Source organism: Pristiophorus japonicus, chromosome 18 (assembly GCF_044704955.1).
Source record: "Pristiophorus japonicus isolate sPriJap1 chromosome 18, sPriJap1.hap1, whole genome shotgun sequence".
Classification (NCBI taxonomy): Eukaryota; Metazoa; Chordata; class Chondrichthyes; family Pristiophoridae; genus Pristiophorus; species Pristiophorus japonicus.
The window spans coordinates 110083227-110100858 of record NC_091994.1 but is presented as its reverse complement, the minus strand read 5'-3'; the positions used below and the strand labels follow the sequence as shown (position 1 = coordinate 110100858).

The window sequence follows — 17632 nt, the reverse complement described above, 5'->3', positions numbered from 1 at the left end:
CGGAGCTGCAGTGACAACCACATTATTGCCATCTTAATTAAGTATATTTTGTTGAAATGTCACACTAAATTTATTTTAAGTATTAGATTTGAGCTACTCCCTGTTGTACACTTAAACAATTCTGTGCAAGGTACACCTGACTCACCTTGAGTACAGATTGTGCTGACGTACTGGTTATAAGGAGCTCATTATGCCCACGATTTATAATTTAACATACAGTACAGAAACACAGGAGAAATTTAACATCGTGCATCATACATAGCTGCTGAGAAGAGGCCATTAAAATCTGTGTAAAGGCTCTCTTTACATATAGGCTTGTGATGCTTTAATTCATAAAAATGCAATCGTCTCCATCTAATTTTAATTTACATTTGCCTTGAAATGTTATTTTCATCTTCCCATGAAGTGACATCATGCAGTGACAGATTCACTATCAGGGGACGACAATGCATGGTCTCCAGTTGCTGTGGCAATAAGTATTAATGGCAGTAAGATGCAGCATTGGAACACTGCTCTCCCCACGTGATGTGCACGGCACTTTAGCACTGTAATATTGGCCGTTGGGGGAGGGAAAGAAAAGACTGAAATAAGATATCAGCAGCAAAACACAGTGGAAAACATCTGACTCCCAGAACAATTGCAGCCTTTCTTCTGGCAACATACTGCAGCAAACCATGCTCGAAGATGCCCTAAAAGGGTTAGCAATGGTCCACTAACAGAACAAAGTGATGTTTGTGATTAGGAGTCTGAGAATGAGACTGTGCCAGCTGGACTATTTTATAGCTGGGCAAAATAAATGTACGCTCATACTTCGAAAGCTAATACGCAGCATACTGCCAGCACAGGGAGCACCGACATAGCAACCTAGTTTTGATTAGTGCATATATAGTGAAAATGATTCAAGTAATAAACCATCGTCACCCCGGCTGCACAAAAGATTCTGATTTCCTATGTTCGTTATGCTCACACTTTGTTTAACATTAAAGCCAGCAGCAGCAGACAGGAAGGAGGGACTGATGTAGTCCAATCCTGAACACTATTTCCGGAATCAGAAAAGAATTGATAAGAAAATAGGTGATCACAATTCAAACCTTTCGACTTTAGTGTCATGAAGTAATTTTTAAAAGAATGACTTGGATTTATATTGTGCCTTTCATGACCACCGGATGTCTCAAAGTGCTTTACAGCCAATGAAGTACTTCTTGAAGTGTTGTCACTGTTGTAATGTGGGAAACGCAGCAGCCAATTTGCACACAGCAAGCTCCCACAAGCAGCAATGTGATAAGTCTTATATATGTGGACTTGTATTTACTCTGTACCGCCACCAGAGGGCTCAGCCCCTGGAGTCCCAAGGGATCCCATAATCCCTTGGGAGCACAGGTATTTAAGGAGGCTTCACAGGTTGGAGAGGCACTCTGGAGACCTGCAATAAAAGACTAAGGTCACACTTTACTTTGAGCTCACAGTGCTCAGTCTGACTCTTTCTCCATTCACAACAATAATGACCAGATAATCTGTTTTTGTTATGTTGATTGAGGGATAAATATTGGCCAGAACACCGGGGATAATTCCCCTGCTCTTCTTCGAAATAGTGTTATGGGATCTTTTATGCCCATCCAAGAGAGCAGACGGGGCCTCAGTTTAACGTCTCATCCGAAAGACAGCACCTCCAACAGTGCAGCACTCCCTCAGCACTGCACTGGGAGTGTCATCCTAGATTTGTGCGCTCAAGTCTCTGGAGTGGGACTTGAACCCATAACTTTCTGACTCAGAGGCGAGTGTGCTGCCCACTGAGCCACAGCTGACACCTTTAAGACAAAACCAAGAATAATCCCAGCAAGAGATCTGAAGTGATGCATAATACATTAATAACATAATTGCAAATATATCAACACCCAAACACAGAACCAAAAGGACCCATAATCTGATCTTCAATTTTGGCAAATTAAATTGGTTTAACAGCTCTGACATCAATTGCACGTCGGGTTCTAAAATGAAATGGCACTTTCTCATTCAATGTCGGAACTGATTAATTACACATCCCATCACTGCTTCCAGAAGGGCCAGGACGTAAAATAAACGCAAGGTTGCATCACTCATCGCAGTACCTGCATTGCTACACTTTGAAACCTGCACTGACTACAGCTTATGGCTGTTTTAGAAATTACAACAAGATAAACAGCCTCAGCAAGTTTCTGTTCATGCTCAAGATGAAGGACAAGACAAGAAACAGATTTCACCCAGTACCAGCATCCCTGGTCAGGCACTGCTCACGTTAAATGCGATTAATTTGCAGGGGTGGAAGACTGCTATAAAAAGGAGTTTTTTTCTCTACCATACTCCATCCTCAACGAGATATAGGGAAACTATGCTTCCCACGTAGAGTTGTCAACCCTCCAGGAATTAAATTATAATCTCCAGCACACCGCTGCAAGAAAAACCCAGGAGAAAAATTATCAGGTCAATAAAAATATCTATTTTTTAATTCTCTTGTTCATTCTATAAATATTGGACAACAAAGGCGGTTATAACTGGTGGTCAAGAATCATCCAATCGGGCAACAAAGCGTCCGATTGGTCGAGGAAGACGAGGCACGAGGATGGACGAGTCAGCTGACCAATGGCGGGAGAGTGGAGGCAGGGCAGTTGGAGGTCATGTGATGAAACCACCAGGAATATTTCCCATCAGAGTTGGCAACGCTATTCCCAAGTCATTTTCAAATGTAGCTAAAATTACCAATGGCTTTGGCTCTGAAACTGGGACCACCACCCCCAGCTTTTCCCAGATTAAAAACTGAAACATGCTTAACCATGGCTCCCATCACCCTCTCTCCCTCACTCCCCCCCCTCCCATTTGTTGGTTTCAGTGGAGGTGCTTTGGAGCAAGGCCAGGTATAAGGACACAAGAATTAGGAGCAGGAGTCGGCCATTCGGCCCCTTGAGCCTGCTCTGCCATTCAATGAGATCATGGATGATCTTCTACCTCAACTCCACTTTCCTGCACTGTCCCCATATCCCTTGATTCCCTTAATATTCAAAAAATCTATCGATCTCTGTCTTGACTATACTCAAAGACTGAGCCTCCACAGCCCTCTGGAATAGAGAATTCCAAAGATTCACCACCCTCTGAGTGAAGAAGTTTCCCCTCATCTCAGTCCGAAATAGCCGACCCCTTATTCTGAGACTGTGACCCCTGGTTCTAGACTCCCCAGCCCGGGAAAACATCCTCCCTGCATCTACCCTGTCAAGCCCTGTAAGAATGTTGTATGTTTCAATGAGATCACCTCTCATTAGACTCTAGAGAGTGTATAGGCCTAGTCTATTCATTCTCTCCTCATTAATAGAGATCATACATCACTCTGCCCTAGAAATGCTCAGACTTGGGTCCGAATCAGACCAGCCACCATGTAATATTACGTAAAAAGCAAAATTCACTTGAGTACCAGTGACACCAATGGCATTGGATGCATCTCCTATCAACTTACAGAAAACCACGATGGACTAATGCCGACAAAGGAATTCGATTGAGATTGCTCCAAATCACTGACACACATAAATACCATTCCATCAATCCAGGCTAAGAAAGAATGAATGAATAAATGACAAACAAGCTTGCATGTCCTCATGACATGCCAAACATTCCACAGCTAACTGTTTACATTATTGGAATGTGGTTTTGTAGGCACAATCTCAGGATAAAGGATCTGCCATTTAGGACTGAGATGAGCAGAAATTTATTTATTTAGAGGGTGGTGAATCTTTGGAATTCTCTGCCCCAGAGGGCTGTGTAGACTCCGTCGATGAGTATATTCAAGACAGAGATTGATAGATTTTTGGATTCCAAGAACATTAAGCTATTATGGGGATCGTGCGGGAAAGTGGAGTTGAGGTCAAAGATCAGCCATGATTTTATTGAATGGCGGAGAAGGCCCGAGGTGCTGAACGGCCGACTCCCGCTCCTTTTTCTTATGTTTTTATGCTCCTAAACCTGTCAGCCAATCTGCACATTGCAGGTTGCACAGATAGCAATGAGACAAATGTCCAGTTGTGTTTTGGTAGCATTGTTTGAAGGGTGAATGTTGGTCAGGACATTGGGAGAATGCCCCTGAAATAGTGCCATATGATTTTTATGCCCACCTGAGCAGGCAGACACAGGGCCGAGGTTTTGCATCTCATCCAAAAGACGGCAGCATCCAACATTGTGCAGCACTCTCTCAGTACTGCACTGAGTCGTCAGCCGAGATTATGTGCTCAAGTCTACATGATTCACAACCTTGGTGTCATATCTGACCCTGAAATGAGCTTTCGACAACATTACCAAGACTGCCTATTTCCACCTCCGTAACATCGCCTGTCTCGGCCCCTGGCGCAGCTCATCCGCTGCTGAAGCCCTCATCCATGCCTTTGTTACCTTTAGACTTGACTATCCAATGCACTACTCCTGGCTGGCCTCCCACATTCTACCCTACGTAAACTAGAGGTGATCCAAAACTCAGCTGCCCATGTCTTAACTCGCACCAAGTCCGTTCACCAATCACCCCCTGTGCTCGCTGACCTACATTGGCTCCCGGTTAAGCAACGCCTCGATTTCAAAATTCTCATTCTTATTTTCAAATCCCCTCTATAGCCTCGCCCCTCCCTATCTCTGTAATCTCCTCCAGCCCTCCTCCCCCCGCAAGATGACTGCGTTCCTCTAATTCTGTTCAGGAGCCCTACCCTCGGTCAGCAAAGCCACTTTTACTCATCCAGAAACTGAAAGAAAAGTCAGCCAGCATACATTGGTATTAACAGAGTGCACCGCAATTCTCTTTTCCCAGCAAATTCAATATTCAGAAAGGATATAGACAGAAAGGAAAAGGAGGTGGGGTAGCGTTGCTGGTTAAAGAGATTAACGCAATAGTAAGGAAGGACATTAGCTTGGATGATGTGGAATCTGTATGGGTAGAGCTGCGGAACACCAAAGGGTAGAAAACGCTAGTGGGAGTTGTGTACAGACCACCAAACAGTAGTAGTGAGGTTGGGGACAGCATCAAACAGGAAATTAGGGATGCGTGCAATAAAGGCACAGCAGTTATCATGGGTGACTTTAATCTACATATAGATTGGGCTAATCAAACTGGTAGCAATATGGTGGAGGAGGATTTCCTGGAGTTTATAAGGGATGGTTTTCTAGACCAATATGTTGAGGAACCAACTAGAGTGCTGACCATCCTAGACTGGGTGTTGTGTAATGAGAGAAGATTAATTAGCAATCTTGTTTTGCAAGGCCCCTTGGAGAACAATGACCATAATATGGTAGAATTCTTCATTAAGATGGACAGTGACACAGCTAATTCAGAGACTAGGGTCCTGAACTTAAAGAAAGGTAACTTCGATGGTATGAGACGTGAATTGGCTAGGATAGACTGGCAAACGATACTTAAAGGATTGACGGTGGATAGGCAATGGCAGACTTCAACAATTGTACATCCCTGTCTGGCGTAAAAATAAAACGGGGAAGGTGGCTCAACCGTGGCTAACAAGGGAAATTAAGGATAGTGTTAAATCCAAGGAAGAGGCATATAAACTGGCCAGAAAAAGCAGCAAACCTGAGGACTGGGCTAAATTTAGAATTCAGCAGAGGAGGACAAAGAGTTTAATCAGGAGGGGGAAAATAGAGTATGAGAGGAAGCTTGCAGGGAACATAAAAACTGACTGCAAAAGCTTCTATAGATATGCGAAGAGAAAAAGATTAGTGAAGATAAATTTAGGTCCCTTGCAGTCAGAATCAGCTGAATTTATAATGGGGAACATAGAAATGGCAGACCAATTGAACAAATACTTTGGTTCTGTCTTCACTAAGGAAGACACAAATAACCTTTCGGAAATACTAGAGGACAGAGGCTTTAGCGAGATGGAGGAACTGAAGGAAATCCTTATTAGTCAGGAAATTGTGTTCGGAAAATTGATGGGATTGAAGGCCGATAAATCCCCAGAGCCTGATAGTCTGCATCCCAGAGTACTTAAGGAAGTGGCCCTAGAAATAGTGGATGCTTTGGTGTCATTTTCCAACATTATATAGACTCTGGATCAGTTTGTATGGATTGGAGGGTAGCTAATGTAACACCACTTTTTTAAAAAAGGAGGGAGAGAGAAAACGGGGAATTATAGACCGGTTAGCCTGACATCGGTAGTGGGGAAAATGTTGGAATCAATTAGTAAAGATTTAATAGCAGCGCATTTGGAAAGCAGTGATATGATCAATCCAAGTCAGAATGGATTTATGAAAGGGAATTCATGCTTGGAAAATCTTCTAGAATTTTTTGAGGATGTAACTGGTCGAGTGGACAAGGGAGAACCAGTAGATGTGGTGTATTTGGACTTTCAAAAAGCTTTTGACAAGGTCCCACACAAAAGATTAGTGTGCAAAATTAAAGCACATGGTATTGGGGGTAATGTATTGACGTGGATAGAGAACTGGTTGGCAGACAGGAAGCAAAGAGTAGGAATAAACGGGTCCTTTTCAGAATGGCAGGTAGTGACTAGTGGGGTACTGCAAGGTTCAGTGCTGGGACCCCAGCTATTTACAATATACATTAATGATTGAGACGAAGGAATTGAATGTAATATCTCCAAGTTTGCAGATGACACTAAACTGGATGGCAGTGAGAGCTGTGAGAAGGATGCTAAGAGGCTGCAGGGTGACTTGCTCAGGTTAGGTGAGTGGGCAAATGCATGGCAGATGCAGTATAATGTAGATAAATGTGAGGTTATCCACTTTGGTGGCAAAAACAGGAAGACAGAATATTATCTGAATGGTGACAGATTAGGAAAAAGGGGAGGTGCAACGAGACCTGGGTGTCATGGTCCATCAGTGATTGAAAGTTGGCATGCAGGTACAGCAGGCGGTGAAGGCGGCAAATGGCATGTTGGCCTTTATAGTGAGAGGATTTGAGTATAAGAGCAGCGAGGTCTTACTGCAGTTGTACAGGGCCTTGGTGAGACCAACCTTGAATTTTGTGTACAGCTTTGGTCTCCTAATGAGGAAGGACATTCTTACTATTGAGCGAGTGCAGCGAAGGTTCACCAGACTGATTCCCAGGATGGCAGGACTGACATATGAAGAGAGACTGGATCGACCAGGCTTATATTCACTGCAATTTAGAAGAATGAGAGGGGAATCTCATAGAAACATATACAATTCTGACGGGATTGGACAGGTTTGATGCAGGAAGAATGATCCCGATGTTGGGGAAGTCCAGAACCAGGGATCACAGTCCAAGAATAAGGGGTAAGCCATTTAGGACCAAGATGGAGAGAAAATTCTTCACTCAAAATTGTGAACCTGTGGAATTCTCTACCACAGAAAGTTGTTGAGGTCAGTTCATTAGATAAATTCAAAAGGAAGTGAGATGTGGCCCTTATGGCTAAAGGGATCAAGGGGTATGGAGAGAAAGCAGGAATGGAGTACTGAAGTTGCTTAATCAGCCATGATCATATTGAATGGTGGTGCAGGCTCGAAGGGCCGAATGGCCTACTCCTGCACCTACTTTCTATGTTTCTATGCTTAAATTCTAGTAATAAAATGACTACACTAACAGGAGATCAGGCGGATCCATCAGCATTTCCATATTTCATCATTCTGCAAGCATGCCAGAATTATTAAAATATAAGATTCCGAGGGGGCTTGACAGGATAGATACTGACAGGATGTTTCCCCTGGCTGGAGAGTCTCGAACTAGAGGACACAGTTTCAGAATAAGGGGTCGCCCATTTAAGACAGATAAGCAGGAATTTCTTCTCTCAGAGGGTTGTAAATCTATGGAATTCTCTACCCCAGAGCGCTGTGGAGGCTGGGTCATTGAATATATTTAAGGTGGAGATAGACAGATGTTTAAACTATAAGGGAGTCGAGGGTTACGGGGAACAGGTGGGAAAGTGGAGTTGAGGCCAAGATCAGATCAGCCATGATCTTATTGAATGGCAGAGCAGGATCGAGGGGCCAAATGGCCTACTCCTGCTCTAATTTCTTATGTTCTTATGCCAACAATTGGCATATGGTCACGCTTTAAGCTTTCAAAGATCAAGGTATCTGTAATTATTGTTAAACTGAGAGTCGAATTGCACAGTGATTCAGTACTAAATACCCTATTCAGCATTGTTCCCACTACAAGATTTAGTCATATAAAGACATCGTTACAGCTGTACAGAAAGCACGTGGGCGACAGCTAGAGAGCTCACAAAAGCAATGTGTATTCAGTGGTTAAAAATAAAATTTCTTTGACGTGGCTGTCGGCACCATCCAGCAACGAGCACTCGGGTGGAAAACAAAACGATAAATAAGTCAATGACCATTTACTAGTTAGCAGAGTCCCAGAACTAATCTGAAGGCCACATTAAGATTTCAAAAGGATCATTTACTCCCTTGGGGATAAGCACAGTTGCGAACCAGTGATGTCTGCCAGGTATTCTTTCACTGGAGGCAACTGTGAGACACGAGTCTTTTACATCAATGGAAAGCCAATAAAAACACCAGCACAATCTCTTTTACTGAATATCCTGCTCAGTTAAGTAGTCCCCGGTCAGATCGTTCAGTTTAGAAATAGGACAGCTCCCTGATTGGTTTCTTATCATAGCATTCCCTCCACGTCCATTTACCTCAATCCAATTTCCGCTCTGTGCTCCACCTATGCCGTGCAGCATACCCAGTGTGACGCCTCCAGCGCTGAAATGGCCATTGGTAACGCATGCAGAGATGACAGGGCTAAGTAAGTGGGCAAAAATTTGGCACATGGTGTATAATGTGGGAAAATGTGAGGTTATCCACTTTGGTCGGAAAAATAAAAAAGTTAATTGTTATTTAAATAGGGAGAGATTACAAAATGCTGCGTTACAGAGGGACCTGGGGGTCCTTGTGCATGAAACACAAAAAGTTAGCATGCAGGTACAACAAGTAAGTAGGAAGGCAAATGGAATGTTGGCCTTTATTGCAAGGGGGATGGAGTATAAAAGTAGGAAAGTCCTGCTGCAACTGTACAGGGTATTGGTGAGAACATACCTGGAAGCACTGCGTGCAGTTTTGGTCTCCGTATTTAAGGAGGGCAATACTTGCATTAGAGGCAGTTCAGAGAAGGTTCATGAGGCTGATTCCTGAGATGAAGGGGTTGACTTATGAAGAAAGGTTGAGCAGGTTAGGCCTATATTCATCGGAGTTTTACAAGAATGAGAGGTGATCTGATTGAAAAGTACAGGATTCTGAGGGGGTTTGACAGGGTAGATGCAGAGAGAATGTTTCCCCTCGTGGGGGAATCTAGAACTAGGGGGCATAGTTTCAGAATAAGGGGTCGCCCATTTAAAATGGAGATGAGGAGGAATTTCTTCGCTCAGAGGGTCGTGAATCTGTGAAATTCTCTGCCCCAGAGAGCTGTGGAGGCTGGGTCATTGAATATATTTAAGATGGAGATGGACAGATTTTTGAAAGATAAAGGAGTCAAGGGTTATGGGGATCGGGCGGAGAAGTGGAGCTGAGGCCAAGGTCAGATCAGCCATGATCTTATTGAATGGCCGACTCCTGCTCCTATTTCTTATGTTCTTATGTTTCTTCCTTCATTGCATAGAATCATGTAGCCGCTGCTCTGCACCTCTCTACATAGCCAACACCCAGAATCACCAATACCGATGGTCGCAGGTGCAAAGCAGAATAATTTGCCCCACCAAAAGTTTTCAGCTGGTTTTCAGATTCCCAACCTGACGAGGAATTGCAGTAAGTTATCTCAAATTTTAAGCAGCAGTGGCACTTTAAAAAAAAAATTAAATGTCGATTTCGTGGGAGTGGATATTGATTTGCTTCAAACATCTTCAGAACCTTCCTGAATGTTAACAAGAGCCATCTTCCGCAGTGAGTAGGATGTATGAGGTGCTTTTTCCACCTCGTTGTATCCCACAAGTAGCAGCCTACTGACAACTGACCCAAATCAGTCCTTATATTTTGCTCTAGCAATCTGTCAGCTGTGAATAATTGTATCCAAGTTAATTTCTCAAGCCCCATTCTGCCAAATGCATGGATAACATGTCAGTATTTCTGCAATGTCTTTTTACTGTGTACTTTAACAGCTGAACAAACAAAATGAACATTGAACAAGTTAAAGATCAGATGAAATATTAGATTATAGTCTATGGCCAGGAAATCGCGGAGCACTGGTTTGGTGGGGGTGGGGGGGGGGGGGTAACATCCCTGAGGCAGGATTTCTTGAGTCAGACAAGGAGGTCCCGCCCCGCTCTGGAAATTGGGGTCATCGTCCCCGAAAGGAAGTGCACCACAAAATAAATGCACTCCACTTCCTCTCTGAGGTGCTGCCGGGGCGGGAGCGAAGTTATCAGGGCGCAGCGCCATGCACTGGGCTTGGCCCTCCCCTTCATTAAAGGGGAGGGCCAAGCTCCAGACTCTGCGGGTTTCTACCTGGACCACCAGGGGACAGGGATCCGTGCCATCATCACACAAGCCAGATCACGGCATGGACCCAGCGTTCAAGGTGGCCAAAGGCCACGACTGGAAAGTTGGCCGATTTTTAAAATTCACGTGCACGCCACCTCCCCTTTAACCAGTGCCCCTTTAACCATCTCCCCTGCGAGCAGCCAGCTGCCCAGTTCACATTCCCTGAAGCGGTCACTGGCAGAGCTTCGGGGGGGGGGGGGGGCGGGGCGGCGGATACCCAATTTTCAGTCTGGGGCGAAAAGGCGTTGCTCGGTAAGGTGTTAACGTCGTCATCATCGCCGGAGGTGGGCGCTACTGCTTACCGCTAAACCCCTGCGGAATTCCGCGAGAGTCGTATGCCCCGCCATGCCTGGGCGAAAAGCCCCAGGGGGCGCTAACGGGGGGCACAAACAACCCCAATTCCTCCCCCTTTAACTCCTCTCGGATCTTTCATTTAATGCAACACAATAATTCCCCGCTTAGAAAGCTTCTTTGGATAACAACTGAAACTGTTAATTTACCTTCCACTGGTTAGAACAAACCCAACTGATGTTACCACGAGCACTCTGCAATCCTCAGGTCAACAATGACTTGGGAAACTTCAGAACTTTGCCGTCCCCTAGTTGCCCCCCCAAATTCTTCCATTCACATTCAATTGCATTCTCTTCTGCTTTACATAAGACCTTAAGAATTAGGAGCAGGAGTAGGCCATTCGGCCCCTCGAGTCTGCTCAGCCGTTCAATGAGATCATGGCTGATCTTTGAAATCAACTCCCTATCCCCATATCCCTTGATTCCCCTTGTGTCTATAAATCTATCGATCTCAGCCTTGAATATACTTAACGACTGAGCATCCACAGCCCTCTGGGGTAGAGAATTCCAAAGATTCACCACCCCGAGTGAAGAAATGTCTCCTCATCTCAGTCCCAAATGGCCGACCCCTTATCCTGAGCCTGTGGCCCCTGGTTCTCGATTCTGCAGCCAGGGGAAACAGCCTTTCAGTTTTTGGTTATCTTTGTCTATCTAATGCTTTCTTGCAGCCATAAGGTGCTCTTTGGCCTGGCTAAATTACTACCTCAAGCAACACCATCAAAGACAGAATACACAGGGAGAAGTTTATTTTAAAGAAAAATGAAGTAGAACTACCTCATTACATTTAACAGGTAACACATTAACCCACTTCTCTATTGCCCTGAGCACTGTCGAGAAAACTACTTTTCTCCCCATTCCCAGAGTCAAACTAGTTTGTGCAATGCATCCAGGATGAATGACGTCACTACAATTGGCCTGTGCTCGACAGATAATCCAATAACCAAAAAAACACACACAATTGCATGGAAATATTTCAGGCACCCAATGACCACAATTAGGTACCTGTACCAAAATGATGCGCAAGTGTATTGATGAAAAAAAAACTAACGTTACTGAGGGGATTTGTCCACATCATATCAGCAGACTCGAGAGCAAACTGTTAAAATGTAAAAAGTATTAAACGTAGGAAGCTCCACATTGTATATAACGGCTTTCTGTAATTGCATATAAAATTACATATAAAGGCTTTCTGGTGGAGTTCAGGCCATGATCAGATCAGCCATGATCTTACTAAATGGCGGAACAGGCTCGAGGGGCCAAATGGCCGACTCCTGCTCCTATTTCTTATGAAAGTTCAACATCAAAATGCTTTTTTATCCTTACTGATGCAAATTAAAATCTAGGCTGGCTGCAGCTTTGCAAGTATCCTGATCCAAAAGGGCACGGTTAAAATATAAACGTGATTAACGAAGCACGTACCTTTAAGCGTTCAATGGCCTCTTCGCCACCTGGAGTTGACATGATTCTCTCCTGCAGGCTGGTCACTGACTGAATGCCTGCCTGGCTGCTCAGCGAGGATGACGAAGGGGAGGCGGTCAGTGAACCCACGGGTGCTGTGGAGAAATGGCCAGGTCTTTGATTTCCTGAAGCTAGTTTGTACTTATGTTTACTGTTCTGTATCTCTTTCAAATCTGAGTAAGAGAAGCGGACCCAGGGAAAAAGGGAGGGGCGGGGGAAGAGAGAGAGAGAGAAAGAGGAAGAGGAAAGACATAAGACACACGAGACAAGGGTTGTGGAATGGACATACACATGAGATGGTAGTTCTAAATCAATGCATTCAGATTTTGATAAGAGCATCAGTAAACAGAGCAAACAAGAATCATATGTATGCGCATGGTAATAAATATATATAAACATGCATAATCGCAATTAACTTTGCTGTAATTCATGCAAGTGCACATTCAATTTATCAAATTCTGTTCACTGAATGTGCAGTGTTGATCCAGAGGAAGCGATTCTGACAGGACTTGGTCACTCACATGGTCATGTCTACAGCAGATAATAAACCCAAGGACACACAAAGCTTTTTTGGCCATACGGCGAGAGTCGCACTAAGACTTTAAAACCACCATCAGTGTAGTATTAACCACAATAAGGAAACAGAGTAGCAGATCTGGTTATGATACTATCTCAGAGGGAATGGCAAAGCAGTTCGCTATAAGCAAAGGAAATAATTACACATGCATTTAAAACACAGACACTTCTCTCTTGCAGACAAAGCTTACAAAAAGATTGTGTGTTGAAAAAAGCAAACACATTGGATTAAACGGGCAAGTATATCATTATAAATTTGGCATCAAATCATTCTACAGTGTACAGAGTCGAAAACATGGACAATTGGAAAATATTTTAATTGATTTAATGTTTAAGCTCTAGTTAGAAAGATGCCCCAAAACAGGCCAACATATCCACTGATGTAGTAGCAACTATGTTCAGATCTTCAGTATCTCCTTGGCTGGTTCATTCCTGTAAAATTAGTCTCTGGTGTGCAAGACAAACTGAAAATCTCTCTACTTGATGCCTTGGCCCCTCCATTCACTCCTGTAATGTACGCACACTGTGAGGATGCTCACAGGTTTGGAGAGCTGTTGAGTTGGGAGTGGCTTAGCCAGTCTTGTGATGTTCACAGGACTGAATAAAACCCCAGCCAGTTGGGTTCAGGGAGATCCACGATGAGGCAGGGGGTTGTGAGCCTGGTGGATGAACCAGTAATGTGTAGTGTGATTGTTAAACCTTTGCTAATAAACCTACTAGTTCTTAATAGCAATGTGTTGCTGTGAATTCTTAAACAAAGAACCCATGAAGGAAAGAAATTACACTTACTCTGTTGTATTCATACTCTATTTATTTGTTACAGGTCACTAGATGGGCATTAGGACCCTGCGGGAGCTATTCTCTCTCTCGCTCTTCCCCCACCCCACCCCACCCTAATTTGATTTGAATGCACCATATTTGCCAATATGCATGCATTTCACTAATTTTTAAGAGCAGAATCTTAGACATTGCTAACATGTGCCAAACAATCTTTAAATGGAGGCTCCCTCATGAAGCTTGAAAACATGTACAAGCAGACAGCTATCAACCAGATGTTCGCCAGATGTCACCTGCACTGTCCTTAGTAACAGGGCTCGGTCTATAAGCTATCACAGTAACGCCCATCTGGGGGTTCGCAGCTATAAGTATATGAACACCTCGAGTCTCATCGTCGAGAGCATGCAGAAATCAAGCGCAGGCAGCGGAAAGAGCGTGCGGCAAACTTGTCCCACCCACCCTTTCCCTCAACGACTACCTGTCCCACCTGTGACAGGGACTGCGGCTCTCGTATTGGACTGTTCAGCCACCTAAGGACTTATTTTAAGTGGAAGCAAGTCTTCCTTGATTCCAAGGGACTGCCTATGATGATGATTTGGGTTTTTATTTAAAAATAAAAATATAATTAACAGAATGGAAGGATGTACAAAGTACAGCTACAACAGAATAACAGGTAGAAGTCATTCCATTCTACTCCTGGCTGAGAGTTCAACATAACTTCACAATAAGAGGTACCCACAGACAAATTGCAGGAGAACTATTTGGGATTAAAACTACCACAGCATTGGGCAGTTACATGTACAAATAAAAATGAATAAATGCTGCAGTGAGAAATTAATTATAAAGTGCTTTCTGTTCAATGTTGTTGCCGCTGAATAACTTTTATTATCCAACTTTAAACCAGAGCAATCTATTCAAATGTTCAATCACTTCCTTTTGGTGCTAAAGTAAAGTTCTAAACTGCAACACGGTTAGCTCCAATCTATTTCTAAATAATTCAATCATCCGTCACATTTAGTGATTGAAAGTAAAGACCATTCTACAGATAACATGTCCATGTTCACGGCTTTGATTATTGCCTTTTAAGACTGAAGTGTTAGGAACACAGGAGCAGGAGGAGGCCTGGGCCATTGAATAAATTTAAGGCAGAGATAGACAAGTTTCTTAACCGATAAGGGAATAAAGGGTTATGGGGAGCGGGCAGGGAAGTGAACCTGAGTCCATGATCGGATCAGTCATGATTGTATTAAATGGCGGAGCAGGCTTGACGTATGGCCTACTCCTGCTCCTATTTCTTATGTTCTTATGTATTTATCACCTTCAGCCTGTTCTGCCATTCAATGCGATCATGGCAGATCTGTGACCTAACTCCATATACTCGCCTTTGTCCCATATCCCCAAATAAGGGTTTCCCTTAAATACCTTTGGTTTGCAAAAATCTATCATTCTCAGATTTAAAATTAACAATTGGTCAGACATCAATTGCTTTTGCGGGAGAGAGTTTCAAACTTCTACCACCCTTTGTATGTTCTGGTATCTGTACATTGTGGTTGATCAGACTGCCTTTGATTATGCTATAGAAAATTAATTGTTTGTCACTATTTTCTCTGCTCGACAATTTAAACATAGACGGGGAAAAAAATTGACCAAATTTTATTTTAAAATATTCTGTTCATTTACTGGGAAGACTTCCAAAATCTCTCTGCCCATCCAGAGCTCACAATGCACACACTTTTCCAAACAATGGGCTGGATCTTCAGCGCCTCTCCGCTCCGTTTTTTGCCCCAGAGCGGCAGCAAGGAGTTCTGTTCAGTCGGTCAGCCTCCAGCGCCCCGCGGCAATCCTCGAGTCCAGTTTAGCGGTGGCGCGGAGCAGCACCGCCCGGAAGAGCTGCGCCCAGTGTGCAACACCCCCTGGCATCTCTCAGAGCGCACGAGAGGGGTGTACAACGCCTCCCTTAGCGCTGCATCCCCCCTCTCCTCCCCCACCCCCCCACCCTTGCGACGCTGGGCCCAGCTGGGGAAGAGTGACCATAACATGGTAGAATTCTTCACAAAGATGGAGAGTGACACAGTTAATTCAGAAACTAGGGTCCTGAACTTAAAGAAAGGTAACTTCGATGGTATGAGACGTGAATTGGCTAGAATAGACTGGCGAATGATACTAAAAGGTTGACGGTGGATAGGCAATGGCAGACATTTAAAGGTCACATGGATGAACTTCAACAATTGTATATCCCGGTCTGATGTAAAAATAAAACAGGGAAGGTGGCTCAACCGTGGCCAACAAGGGAAATTAAGGATAGTGTTAAATCCAAGGAAGAGGCATATAAATTGGCCAGAAAAAGCAGCAAACCTGAGGGCTGGGAGAAATTTAGAATTCAGCAGAGGAGGACAAAGGGATAAATTAAGAGGGGGAAAATAGAGTATGAGTGTAAGCTTGCAGGGAACATTAAAAACTGACTCCAAAAGCTTCTATGTGAAGAGAAAAAGATTAGTGAAGACAAATGTAGGTCCCTTGCAGTCAGAATTAGCTGAATTTATAATGCGGAACAAAGAAATGGCAGACCGATTGAACAAATACTTTGGTTCTGTCTTCACTAAGGAAGACACAAATAACCTTCCGGAAATACTAGGAGACCGAGGGTCTATTAGTCAGGAAATTGTGTTAGGGAAATTGATGGGATTGAAGGCTGATAAATCCCCAGGGTTTGATAGTCTGCATCGCAGAGTACTTAAGGCTGTGGCCCTAGAAATAGTGGATGCATTGGTGTTCATTTTCCAACAGTCTATCGACTCTAGATCAGTTCCTATGGATTGGAGGGTAGCTAATGTGATCCCACTTTTTTTTTTTTAAAAAGGAGGGAGAGAGAAAACGGGGCATTATCGGCCAGTTAGCTTGACATCGGCAGTGGAGAAAATGTTGGAATCAATTATTAAAGATGAAATAGCAGCGCATTTGGAAAACAGTGACAGGATCGGTCCAAGTCAGCATGGATTTATGAAAGGGAAATCATGCTTGACAAATCTTCTAGAATTTTTTGAGGATGTAACTAGTAGAGTGGACAAGGGAGAACCAGTGGATGTGGTGTACTTGGACTTTCAAAAAGCTTTCGACAAGATCCCACACAAGAGATTAGTGTGCAAAATTAAAGCACATGGTATTGGGGGTAATGTATTGACGTGGATAGAGAACTGGTTGGCAGACAGGAAGCAAAATGTAGGAATAAGGGTCGTTTTCAGAATGGCAGGCAGTGACTCGTGGGGTGCCGCAGGGCTCAGTGCTGGGACCCCAGCTATTTACAATATACATTAATGATTTAGATGAAGGAATTTAATGCAATATCTCCAAGTTTGCAAATGAGACTAAGCTAGGTGGCAGTGTGAGCTGTGAGGAGGATGCTAAGAGGCTGCAGGGTGACTTGGACAGGTTAGGTGAGTGGGCAAATGCATGGCAGATGCAGTATAATGTAGATAAATGTGAGATTATCCACTTTGGTGGCAAAAACAGGGAGGCAGATTATCTGAATGGCGGCAGATTAGGAAAAGGGGAGATGCAACAGGACCTGGGTGTCATGGTACATCAGTCATTGAAAGTTGGCATGCACGTACAGCAGGCGGTGAAGGCGGCAAATGGCATGTTGGCCTTCAGAGCTAGGGGATTTGATTATAGGAGCAGGGAGGTCTTACTGCAGTTGTACAGGGTCTTGGTGAGGCCACACCTTAAATATTGTGTACAGTTTTGGTCTCCTAATTTGAGGAAGGACATTCTTGCTATTGAGGGAGTGCAGCGAAGGTTCACAGACTGATTCCCGGGATGGCAGGATTGACATATGAAGAAAGACTGGATCGACTAGGCTTATATTCACTGGAATTTAGAAAAATGAGAGGGGGTCTCATAGAAACATATATAATTCTGACGGGATTGGACAGGTTAGATGCAGGAAGAATGTTCCCGATGTTGGGGAAGTCCAGAACCAGGGGTCACAGTCTTAGGAT

The 17632-nt window shown here is 43.9% G+C and overlaps 1 protein-coding gene across 18 annotated transcripts in view; it reads right to left on the bottom strand.

Annotated features, from left to right (window-relative positions):
• The window catches only part of kif1b (kinesin family member 1B), a 327704-nt gene that overhangs the window by 167287 nt on the left and 142785 nt on the right, over positions 1–17632 (bottom strand). For 10 of the 18 annotated variants that reach the window (XM_070860547.1, XM_070860557.1, XM_070860549.1 and 7 more), the window contains one exon: positions 12243–12376. In XM_070860547.1, coding sequence (XP_070716648.1) covers positions 12243–12376 — 134 coding nt within the window. Of the gene's footprint in view, positions 1–12242; positions 12455–17632 lie in introns of all 18 variants that reach the window. The other 8 variants (XM_070860541.1, XM_070860555.1, XM_070860545.1 and 5 more) reach the window with 1 other exon arrangement.